The sequence below is a fragment of the Lissotriton vulgaris genome, chromosome 5 (genome assembly GCF_964263255.1).
Source record: "Lissotriton vulgaris chromosome 5, aLisVul1.2, whole genome shotgun sequence".
Classification (NCBI taxonomy): Eukaryota; Metazoa; Chordata; class Amphibia; order Caudata; family Salamandridae; genus Lissotriton; species Lissotriton vulgaris.
In genome coordinates this window covers 2,022,081,260-2,022,093,995 of record NC_141693.1, presented here as the reverse complement: position 1 = coordinate 2,022,093,995, position 12,736 = coordinate 2,022,081,260, and the positions used below count along the sequence as shown (strand labels likewise).

Sequence of the window (12,736 nt, the reverse complement as noted above, 5' to 3'; positions counted from 1 at the left end):
GCTTCAACAACCAACCCCATGGTGCCAGCTAGGAAGCTCAAGACCAATCCACTCTGCACCCTCTGAGCCCGGCCCGTGCCTAAGTTATCCAAGACCACGAGGACATCCCCCCCCCGGCGACTGGGACCCGAAGTCCATTGCCCAAAGACCCTCCTCGACAAACCAGACGACGCCTGCAGCCTCAGAACCAGGGACCCCTCCAACCGCGACCAGCTGAGGGTAAGATTTCCCGACACCCTAAGACAACCCTGCGCCGGTGCCCTGCTGCCCCCTGTGCCCCGCTTTGGGTACCTACCTCTTCTCCAAGAGCCCAACTTACCTCTCGAAGTGGTGGTCGCACCTGAAGAATCAACGTCCCAGAGTCTGCAGCCTTTGTTCCCTTTTTAGGTCTCGTGACCTATCAATGCGCATGCGCATTGAGGTCACGCGACTATAGGGCTTTAAACAGACTTTATCTAACTGGCGATTTGGTGCTGTGCCCGTGGCTTTTAGGTCAATGCGCAAGCGCATTGACCTAAAATGCGCGTGCACAGCATCAAATCGCCAGCCATCTGTTGCCCAGCTTGGTGCCGCTCCACCCCCTGCCGGATCAAAGGCTTTCACGCCGAGCGGCCGTGCTTTCAGTTTCACGGCCGCTCGGCCGGCCTTGTCTCCTTATTTGACTTCTTTTGCTTGTCTCAATAGTATTTGGCTTTTTGTAAACTGAAATTACAACACAGTGTTACACGTTTTCCCTTTCAATCTATAGTACCAATTACCATTTTTATAGCGCGAGATAAGGGTAGCTACATTTAAGATAGTATATCAGCAGTGTTTATTTGGAGCAAATTAATGTAAGCACCATGAAATTAGCCACGTATAGAGGTATATAGCGCAACTGCACTTTTGGTTTTCCAACTAATTAGTTTCCTGCTTGTGAAAGAGCTATTTTAACGTTTGGCTGCATTGGTCTTGCTAGTCAAAAATAGAATGTATGTGAATCTCCACACATTTCCTTTCTTGGTACAAAACAATGTACATTTTTATTCAATTAAAACTTGGCTATTTAAAACAAACTATTTTATCGGTTTGTTTCAGCACTGTGAACATTTTAATTATTTTCCACTGAGACCCATTTAACTTTTTCACAACAGGTTTGCAACAAAATTCACATGGATTGTTTGCAAATATTTTTCTGGGGGTGGGCATAATCCGACTAATTCGCTGTTGCGTATTTACGAGAAATAACATCAAAATTATACAATATTACATATTATGTAGTAGAAGTTTTTGCCTGAAATTACACAGAACTATGCAAACGGGTGTAAGCACATCAATTTTGTTAATACAAATTCACAGAAACGTCTTTGATTACAACCACTGTAATTAAATGTTTTCCAGGGCTAGTGTTTACACAATTTTGCATGCTCAGGTAATCTGATATTATTAACAATTATTTGATGTAGATGTTGCTGTCATAATATGAGCTAACAAAATAATACATCACCAGTGTCACAAAATAGTGTGCCTAATTAATATTTATTAGGTGGATCAAATATTGTAACACACAGCCCTCCCCAGCCGACAGCACCTCCCCTCTCTCTCCCTGCAGTTTCACGGCCGCCAGGCCGTGTCTCCCTTTATTTTACTTTTCATGTTTTAATTCCGCCCTAAAAACACGCAGATATCAGCGTAGGCCTGACAGGGAAGTAAATCATAAGCATTGGAAATACAATAGGTCTCGCATTAGAAAAGTTGGAGCTTCACACACCCTCATACACCTACACCCTCACACCCCCTCAAACCCCCTCACTCACCCTCACTCACACGCCCTCACCCTCACACCCCCTCAACATCACACACCCTCGCTCCCCTCACACCCCTCACAACACTCTCACCCTCACGACACCTCACACACTCAACATCACACACCCTCACACACACTCACCCACTCTCACCCTCGCAACCTCTCACCATCAACACCCCTCACTCTCACACACCCTTACCCTCATCCCCTCAGCCTCACACACCCTCAGTCACCCTCACACACCCTAACTCTCACTCACCCACTCACACACCCTCACACTCCCTAACTCACCCTCACACACCCTCACCCTCACACACCGTCACACACCCACACACTCCCTCACTCACCCTCACACACCCTCACTCACCCTCACCCACCGTCACACACACTCAGCCTCACACCCCTTCACTCACCATCACCCTCACACTCCCTCTCCCTCACACCCCCTCACCCTCACACACCCTCGCTCCCCTCACACCCTCACCCCCTCACAACCCTCTCACCCTCAATCCGCCTCACACCCTCACCACCCCTCACCCTCGCACCCTCTCACCATCACCCCCCCTCACCCTCACACACCCTTACCCTCACCCCCTCACCCACCCTCAGTCACCCTCACACCCTCACCCTCACACCCCCTAACCCACACCCTCACCCCCTCACACTCCCTCACTCACGCTCACACCCCGTCACACACCCTCACACCCCCTCACTCACCCTCACACACCCTCACCCTCACACACCCCCTCACTCACCCTCACACCCCCTCACTCACCCTCACACCCCCTCACACCCCCTCACTCACCCTCACCCACCCTCACACACCCTCACCCTCACACCCCTCACCCTCACACCACTCAGTGCTACAACACATATTGTGTTACAATAGGTGTCACATTTGCGAAACATAAAATTATTGGCATTGTAAATAACAAAGCTATTACTTTCGCTACTTTCAAAACAAGCACATAAAGAAAAAATGTGTCCTTTACAATACCAATAGCTCAAAATTTCCTAATGCGAAACCTATTGCATTGCTGTGCTTCTCTCCCCTGCTGCACTCTCCTGCTCTCTAGAGATGTGGCCTAACGACCAGAGCTGCCATCTAAGTAACGAAAATACAAAAAATGTTGCATTCCAAATGCTATAGGTGTCACATTCGCGAAAGTTATAACTATTGGTGTTGTAAATGACAAAGCTATCAATTTAGCTATTTTAAAAACCAACAAATAAATAAAATATTTGTCATTTACAAGACCAATAGCTCCAACTTTTCTAATGCGAGACCTATTGCATTTCCAATGCTTGTTATCTTTCCCATTGGATAACATTGAGCGCCCAACGGCTCAAAAGCACCCTGCACCCAGCCGCCCGAGTGCCTCTGGCAGTGCAACCTTTGCCCTTCCCTACTTTCCCATTTGGCCTGATAAAGTGACCAGGAGCCCAGCTCCCACAGCTGAGTGGCCTGCTAGCCAGCAGCCACCGACCGAAGGCCCCCTGCCTCTCATTGGATAACATCGGGCCTAACTACCTCAGCACCCGGCTGCCCCTGTGCCGCTGAGGGTGAACCAACTGTACCTACCTGACCCTGGGGGACCCCTGAGTCTAGCCCAGAACCTTAACTTCACCAGTTGAGTACTCACCTGGAAACCGTTAACTCACTTACCTGCCATTGGATAACATTGACTGGTTTGACTCAAAAAATCTTCTTAGTGTGAAGTTTTGAAAACGTAAAATATTCCTATAAAATCTGCCAAATTCCGAAGTATTCACCTGTTATCTGGAGAGAAGCCAGTACTGTACCTTGTAGCCCAGTACTGAATCACAAAAGTAATCCTAACCGAGTTTACTAGTAACCTGCATTTTCTCCATAGCAGTCCATTGTCTGCTTTTCTGTGAAATTTCTTGTCTACTTTTGAAAACTTTAAATATTCCTTAAAAATCGTACCAACTACTGAAACTTAATTACTTTCCTGTCTTAAGTAGAGATCCCAGTGCTGGACCTAGGAGCCCAGTCCTGCATTACAAGAGTAACGAGAACATACTTAACCTGAAATTTCTTCCATTGGATAACATTGCCAGATTTTCACTGTAAAGTTGTGTGAACTTTGAAAATACCTTTATATTCCTTAAAAATCATTGCAATAACCAAAACGTTTTTACTAAACTGTTTTCAGCTTAGACCCCAGGACTGGATCTAGGATCCAGTCCTGGAATTACAAAAGTAATCTACAAAGTAATCAACTGTATTTGTGTAGAAAAACCACTTGAGCTCAATGCTAAATTGAGTTTAGAATTGTGTTGCCTTCAACCACTGTACATATTGTGTTTACAAAGTTTATTGCCTTTCTGCAAAATGCTCATCTGAGATCACTCCTATTGAGAAAAGTATATTTTGACACCTGTAGGTTCTAAAAATAAAACAACTATATCTTTTTATATACAACAATTGGCCTGGAGTTCAGTCCTTGAGTGTGTGAAACCTTTTGCTGACCGAGTGTGTACAACAAATGCTTTACACTGTCCTCTGGTACTGCCTTACTGCTCGGCCAAGCTACCACTTTAGAGAGTAAGGTCACACCTGGCTTTAACCTCTGTTATACCTCTGAGGTTTGTGGACTCTATACACACTGTACCTTACTTTGGTCCAGTATATATAGAGCGACTTTCTTACAGTATTATATAATAAATACATATTTTTATTAATACCTTTGTGGTTACTTTTCACTTAATCTATACCATAAGGTTGCATTCTGGTAAAACAAGCTGCTTTACAGTCCTTCTGGACTAAGCCTGAAGGCTGCTCTCCACGGCTATCACTTAGCTATCCAAGGTTTTCTAAGACCTCTTAAATCACCATAAGAGTTGTCTGGACTGGTGCAAGTTGTCCACTTACATAAGCGTACATCATATACCAGGCCAGTTTCTCACAATATCTTCTTGTTCTTTCTTTAAAATGTTCTCCCCCCTGTAGCCAACGCTTTTCATCCCTTAACAGAGACTTCTTCAGTGCTTTAGTGTAGTGTTTTACTTACATTTCAGCCAAAAGGCAGAGAAAGTCACAGCAGGGTTAGCATTCTTTGACCTTTTCAAAATACCAGGTGTTTGTGTGCGGCCTGTTGCCAGTCCTAGTTGTATGTGAATATCTTATTTTATGTGTGAAAGTTCCACCTTTCCCTCTTCGGAAGTGTCATCAACAAGTCAACACATTTTCTTAAATCTGCTTCTGGCCGCACTAGGCCTCTTGGCAGCTAATAAGCTATACAGGCACGGATGCCTACCTGGGCTTGGTTACTTGTTGATGACATTTATGAAGAGGAAACGGTGGAAGGCTAGGACCTAGGCTGGCGTGGCTCAGGAGCTTGGGGTTAGGAGGTAGACATGATGAAGATCGAGGAGTCCTGGGTCACAGGTCTAAGGTCGCACTGTGTGGGATCCAAGGATTTATGAACCTAAGGTTGGCAGCATAAAGGAACTTTTCATGGGCATATGGTGGAGCGGACTGTAAAGCTTCAGTAGGGTGGTAGAGATCCCAGCTGTACAAATTACTCCAATTGAGTGACCTCAGTGACTGATAATGAGATGGGTCTTTGGTGGTGAGGTGCAGCTGTGGAAATTGGGGATCCTGCTCTGGTGGTTGTGGGTTTTATCTCATGTTCATTTTTTTCATGTTTCCTTTTTAGCATTGGTTCTGAAGGGCAGGGGCAGCTCCTCATCCAGACCGTGAAACTGGCTTTTTCTGTCACCAATAATGTCATCCGCCTGAAGCCACCTTCCAGCGTTGTCTCTCCACTAGAGCAGTCCCTCACTCAGCACGGTATGTAGTACCTTCTCTGCGACACTCGCCTACCCTGCCTGGCGCACCCTGCTACCTCCCAGCTGTATACTTTGGAAAGTTTATTTTTTTTAATTTTTTTTATTGAGTTTTCTCATAGCTTCACATAGAAGAAGTAATAGACAATCAGCATAGCATCGACATTTCATTGACAGATACATGCATTGCAGCGACCTCAATTCAATGAATTCACGCAACACAAATTCCAGGAGCAGAAGAATGATAAAGAGAGCAGGCATGTCATAGCAAATGCATCTCTCACAGGTCTCGCATGAAATACACAGCGCAAATCCGGGACTGGTTTAAAAGCAATCAATACATACCAGTACATAGACATTATACAACAGCAGTCAATATTCAGGCCGTGAGATATAATAATTGGGGAGAGGGTCATGGATTTTGTCTGGTGTCTACGGATGCTCCAGGAGATACAATTGAAGTGGGCTCCAAATATCATGAGGACGTGATGAGCTCAGAAGGAGGTCAGCGTATGTGTGTGTTTGTTTGATCCTGCCAAAGTATCATGTCCCCGATCCATTCCTTGAATAATTTGGGCACTCTGCCCCGAACTAACCTGCAGGCCAAGTGCCTTTCTGACAAGTAGTAGGCTAAAAGACAAATTTACGGTGTGCCACTGGTATCTGCTCTGTGTAGCCAAGCAATGCTAGGAGAGGAGACCGCAAGAGTGTCGATGATGTCATAAGATCTAGTGCTGCAAACACATGCTGCCAGTAGGTGAGTAACGAACCGCGCATTCCCAAGCAAGATGAAGGAAATCAGTAGCTTCCGTTCTACATCTGTCACATTTGTTTGTGTCCCGTAACCCAAATTTGTGTAGTTTGACCGGGGTATAATAGATACGATGTAAGAATTTGTAATGGGTGATGCATAGCAGACTACTGGAGGAGACTTGTTCAGTCTGTTTACAGCAGTACACCCTTTGTTGATCTGTGATGCCCTGTCAGAGCTCAGCAGACCATTTTTCTTGAGCAGCTCAGGGGGGCACTCGATATCAGTGTACATGTTTGATAAAGTGCAGATTCTAGGTGAGAAACAGGGCTTCTTACGTAGCGTGTGATGCAAGGGGGCAACCACTGGAGGCTCCAGAGGGTAGGAGGGAGTACAGTCTTTAAGCCCTTGGACATAAAGAAAGGTCTTGATGGCGGAAGGTGGAGGGTCTGAAAAGAACTGTTGCAGAGTGCGAAACTTGCCATGTAAGTAAAGATCGCCCCAACACTGAATATTGTGCGCAGTTTTAACACTTTTAAAGATGCCTTCTTGCAAGAGATGCATCTTCGGATGATAGGTAAGTGGGAGTATCGGAGAATATAGTATGGGAGCTGGCAAGCGACGCGTAATGCAGTTCCATGCTTTAATCGTGCAGTTTACAGAGGACGGGCAGGGCGTACGGGATGCAAGCGTTGTCGATATAGCCCTGTCTAGTGGGATAGGGTCTGCAAGCCAGTGTTCAATTGTCACATGAGGCAAGAGGCGACCCTTGACCCTGTGTTCAGGCAGGTCGCTCCCTCTGCCACCGCACAGACCCCCTGTGTGCCGCTGCTTCTCCTGACTGCCTCGTTGCTCCCTGTGTGCCCTTGGTTGCTCACTGCTATTTCGTTTGTGACTCATTTTTTTCCCTTCGTTTTCGCTCCTTGTGTGCCCCTTCTCTGCCTGCCTGCACTGTTATTTTGTTTGTGATTCATTCTTTTCCCTTCGTTTTCGCTCCTTGTGTGCCCCTGTGTGCCCCTTCTGATAGATACATCTGCCAGTGGATTTCTCACCTTGTGAATATCCCCTTGCGTCAGCAACATTCTGAGATTCTTTTCGTAGCTTTGCACCGACGTGGACTTGGACGTCATAGAGACACGGCATCGCACGCGACTCCGCTGACGTCACCGACGCCCATAATAGGCCCACGCGGGGAATCTCAGTAGCTTTCTAGTGACTTTGTTGCTATTTCCTTTGTTTTTCTGCTTCTTTGTTTTGTGACGATGTCGACGAAGAAGACTGGCTTCAAGCCCTGCAAGGAATGCGGGAAGATGATGTCCATCACGGACCCGCACGAGGACTGCTTATGGTGCTTAAGCTCAGATCATGATGTGGATGGGTGTTCATCTTGTCGAAAGATGAACCCGAAGGCCCTGCGGGAAAGAGAAACCAAGCTCCTGGTGGCGAAGTTGAAGGCTGACAAAGGTAGGCAGTCTTCACAATCTCGTTCGAGAAGGGTGAGGTCGAGGTCGAAGTCAAGATCTAGGTCTCGAGAGGAGTCGACCTCGAAGTCCTCAACGGAACATGCTTCAAAATCAAGAAGGAAGCATAAGAAGAGGAGACATGAGTCCCGGCGTTACTCGGGAAAGGAGTCGGACTCGAGATCGAAATCGCCAAAGAAGGTTCGATCGAAGGTGATCCCACTGCAGGAAGCTTCGAATCGCTCCTTGTGTGCCCCTGTGTGCCCCTTCTCTGCCTGCCTACACTGTTATTTCGTTTGTGATTCATTCTTTTCCCTTCGTTTTTGCTCCTTGTGTGCCCCTGTGTGCCGCTTCTCTGCCTGCCTGCACTGCTAATTCGTTGGTGATTAATTTTTCCCCTTTGTTTTTCGCTCCTTGTGTGCCCCTGTGTGCCCTTTGCCTGCCTGCCTGCTATTTCATTTTTGTGACTCCTCAGTGTGTTTTTTGCCTTCTCCTCTGTGCCCTCTCCCCCCCAGCCCTCACTTACCTTCTGTATCACCTGCTTCCCGCCGCTCGCGCTCCCCGCGGCCCCGCCCCCCGCTTCCTATTGGCCGCCCTCCCAGCTGCTCCTCCCTCCCTCTCTCCCTCTTATGGAGGCCCATCCGCGCCTGGACCGCGCCCAGCGCCAGAACCCCTGGGCCCCGTCGAGGACAGCCCACCAGACGGATCTATGATGCCACCACCCTCCACGCACTCAACACCGACCGGACCCCCGCCTGCCACCGAGCAACCCCGAAACGCACCCACGGACCCTTCACCTGCCAAGCCTGCAAATTCACCTGCCTCCGCACCTCCCCCCCACCCGCCGGGCCAAGCATCGACAACAACCACCTCAAGTGCATCCTCCTCAACACCCGCTCCGTCGAACTCTGGAACCTCATCGACACGACAGCACTTAACCTTCCTCACAGAAACCTGGATGAACGCCTCCTCAGCCCCCGACATCGCCATAGCCATTCCTGAGGGCTACAAGATCAATCGGAGGGATCGCACCAACTAAACCGGAGGAGGCATCGCCATCGTCCACAAAAACACCATCCGCATCATGACCAACTCCGACGACACCCTCACCGCCGCCGAGCACCTTCACTTCCAGATACACACCGACCACAAGACCACCCTCAGAAGCACCCTCATCTACAGACCCCCAGAACCACGCACACAATTTGCGAAGCCATCGCAGACTTTATCAGCCCGCTTGCCCGCACCTCCTCAGACTACATCCTCCTAGGGGACCTCAACTTCCACCTGGAAAACAACAATGACAACACCCCCACCACCCTACTGGACAACCTCGCCAACCTCGGACTCAAGCAACTGGTGAACACCCCCACCCACTACGCCGGCCACACACTTGACCCAGTTTTCTCCTCCAGCAACCACATCTCCTTCAGCCACACAACCAGACTACACTGGACAGACCACAACTGCGTCCACTTCAGCTTCAGGAAAACCATAACCCACCACCACCCACATCAGGCCCCCCGAAGATGCTGGGGCAAGATCACCACCGACCAGCTCACCACCTCCCTGAGCCAGAACCCCCCCAGCAACACTACGGACTTCACCGAAGCAGCCCGCAACCTCACACAGTGGCTCACCAACTGTGCTGATGCCCTTGCACCAATGAAGAATGCCCCCAGCAGACCAGGCAGTAACAAAGCCTCGTGGTTCACCAATGACCTCAAAATCAACAAGAAATCCTGCCGTACCCTTGAGAAAGCCTGGCGCAACAACCAATCAGCAGAAAACATGACAGCCCTCAAGAACGCCTCCCGCAAACACCACCAGCTGATCCGCACCACCAAAAAGACGGCATTCAAGGAACGGCTGGATAACAACACCCACAACAGCAAGGAACTCTCCAACCCAGGAGCCAGCAACAACGACATCCCACCCTCGCAAGACCTCTGCGACTCACTCGCCGCATTGTTCCACCGCAAGATCGCCGACATACACACCAGCTTCGGCGCCCACACAACGCTCCCATCCACCGAACTAACACCCCCTACCACCACCCTGTGCACCTGGACCCCCGTCAGCACTGAAGACACCACCCACGTGATGAACACCATCCACTCTTGCTCCCCAGCCGACCCCTGTCTACACCACATCTACAACAAAGCCGACTCCATCATCGCAACCCAACTCCGGAACATCATTAACTCCTCCTTCGCATCCGCCACCTTCCCAGAAAGCTGGAAACATGCGGAGATCAGCGCCCTCCTGAAGAAGCCCACCTCGAACCTCAAGAACTTCCGCCCCATCTCGCCCCTCCCGTTCCCCACCAAAGTGATCGAGAAGATCGTCAACAAACAACTAACCGCCTTCCTTGAGACAAACGACTCCCTCGACCCATCACAGTCAGGTTTCCGAGCAAACCACAGCACCGAGACCGCCCTCATCGCAGCTACCGACGACATCAGGTCCTTGCTCGACAACGGGGAAACGGCTGACCTCATCCTCCTCGACCTCTCGGCCGCCTTCGACACTGTCTGCCACCGCACCCGAACTACACGCCTCCACCACGCCGGCATCCAGGGAAAAGCCCTGGAATGGATCACCTCCTTCCTCGCCGACAGATCCCAGCGAGTCCGCCTTCCTCCCTTCCACTCAGCAGCCACCAAGATCTGCGGTGTTCCTCAAGGCTCCTCGCTCAGCCCCACCCTCTTCAACGTCTACATGAGCCCCCTCGCAGCCATCGCACGCCAACACAACCTCAACATCATCTCCTACGCTGACGACACCCAGCTGATCCTCTCCCTCACCAACGACCCGGCCACCGCCAGAGCCAGCCTCCACGAAGGAATGAAAGACATCGCGGAATGGATGAAGCTCAGCTGTCTGAAGCTCAACTCGGACAAGACGGAAGTCCTCATCTTCGGACCATCCCCCTCCGCCTGGGACGACTCCTGGTGGCCCCCTGCTCTGGGCACCGCCCCCAAGCCCACGGACCACGCACGCAACCTGGGCTTCATCCTGGACTCCTCCCTCACGATGACCAAGCAAGTCAACGCCGTCTCATCATCCTGCTTCAACACCCTGCGCATGCTCCGAAAAATCTTCCGGTGGATCCCCACTGAAACCAGAAAAACAGTCACCCAGGCCCTTGTCACCAGCCGACTGGACTACGGGAACGCCCTCTACGCAGGAACCACAGCCAAACTACAGAAAAGACTCCAGCGCATACAGAACGCCTCTGCACGACTCATCCTGGACATCACCCGCCACACCCACATTTCCGCTTATCTAAGAGACCTGCACTGGCTCCCCGTCAGCAAGAGGATCACGTTCAGGCTCCTCACCCATGCACACAAAGCCCTCCACGACATGGGCCCCAAATACCTCAACAACCGCCTCACGATCTACACACCCACCCGTCAGCTCCGATCCGCCAGCCTCGCCCTCGCCACTGTCCCACGGATTCGGACAACCACCACCGGGGGAAGATCCTTCTCCTACCTAGCGGCAAAGACATGGAACTCCCTCTCCACCCACCTACGGCTGACCCAAGACCATCTCTCCTTCAGGAAGCAACTCAAGACCTGGCTCTTCGAGCAGTAGCAGCACCCCCCTCCCAGCACCTTGAAACCCTAGCGGGTGAGCAGCGCGCTCTACAAATTGATTGATTGATTGATGTATCGGGGAGGATGAAACCAGTAGTGGGCGTAATGTGCTTGGACACAGAGATAACATAATTCAAAGTTTGTAACGTCAAAACCCCCCTGGGAGTACGGCAGCGCGAGTGTGTCCCAATGTTTACGCAGTTGCTTGCCACCCCACACTAATCTGATCAACTCTGCTCAAAGGGATGAGAAAAAATCCCTGCCTGGGTCATACGGGATGTTTAAAAACAGATATAAAATGTTTTGGAGGGCCACCATCTTAATAAGGGAAATGCGTCCTGCCATAGTGAGGGGGAGTGCATTCCATCTAGTTATGCAACCAGTAACATGTTCTAGTGTTCGTCCGAAGTTAATTCTCATCAGTTCTTCGCAGTCTGCAGTGACGTGTATCCGTAGATATTTTACCCCAGCAGAACACGATTCAGTGGGGAAGTCAATGTCAAATGGTGTCACCGAAGCAGTGAGTGGAAAAAGTTGGTACTTGGCCCAGTTGATGTGGATACCAGAGAGGCCACCAAACCTGACGAATTCCAGAAGGATTGGGTTGAGGTTCTGTTGTGGTTTCTTAACATAAAAGGTAACATCATCCGCATACAGAGAAATGAGAATCAGGTGAAGAAAGCAGCAGAGGGCTTTTTCCTGATGATGTTGCCTGATTTTGGCTGCCAGAGGTTTTATGGCGAGGGTGAACAGGAGAGGAGATAGCGGGCAACCCTGCCGGGTGCCACGTGAGAGAGAATGAATGAGGGGGAGACATGACCTTTAACCAGAACTTTTGCCTTTGGGGACGTATAGAGGAGGCGAATCCATGCTAAAGAACCGATGGGAAGTCCCATGCATTGAAGAATGGTAAATAAGTAGCCCCATTCTACAGAATCAAAGGCCTTTGTGGCATCTAGGAAGACCGCCACTAGTGCCAGTTGTGGGTCAATATTCTGCAAAATAGAAAAGAACGTCGGAGATTGTGGGAAGTCGTCCTACCGGGGATGAACCGGGCTAGGTCCGGCAAGACTAATTTCTCCATCAGGAGACTGAGGGCAGTAATCAAGAATTTTTGCATCCGTATTGATGAGAGAGAGAGGGGTCGATTGGAGTCTCAGCGGTCCGCAGGTATGCCAGGTTTCAGGAGAGAGGTAATGAGTTCCTCTCTCATTCAGTCGGGAAGTATCTGTGTTTCTTGGGCCTCCATATAAACTTCTTTCAGCACTGAAAGTAATTGATCGAGATTTGTTTTGTAAAAATCTATAAGAAGCCCGTCTGA

At 49.7% G+C, this 12,736-nt stretch overlaps 1 protein-coding gene across 2 annotated transcripts in view; it reads left to right on the top strand.

Annotated features, from left to right (window-relative positions):
• Positions 1 to 12,736, top strand: part of NUP188 (nucleoporin 188) — a 1,272,194-nt gene that overhangs the window by 756,108 nt on the left and 503,350 nt on the right. For both annotated transcript variants that reach the window (XM_086924860.1, XM_086924859.1), the window contains exon 24: positions 5,470 to 5,603. In XM_086924860.1, the coding sequence (XP_086780986.1) occupies positions 5,470 to 5,603 (134 nt within the window). The remainder of the gene's footprint in view (positions 1 to 5,469; positions 5,604 to 12,736) is intronic.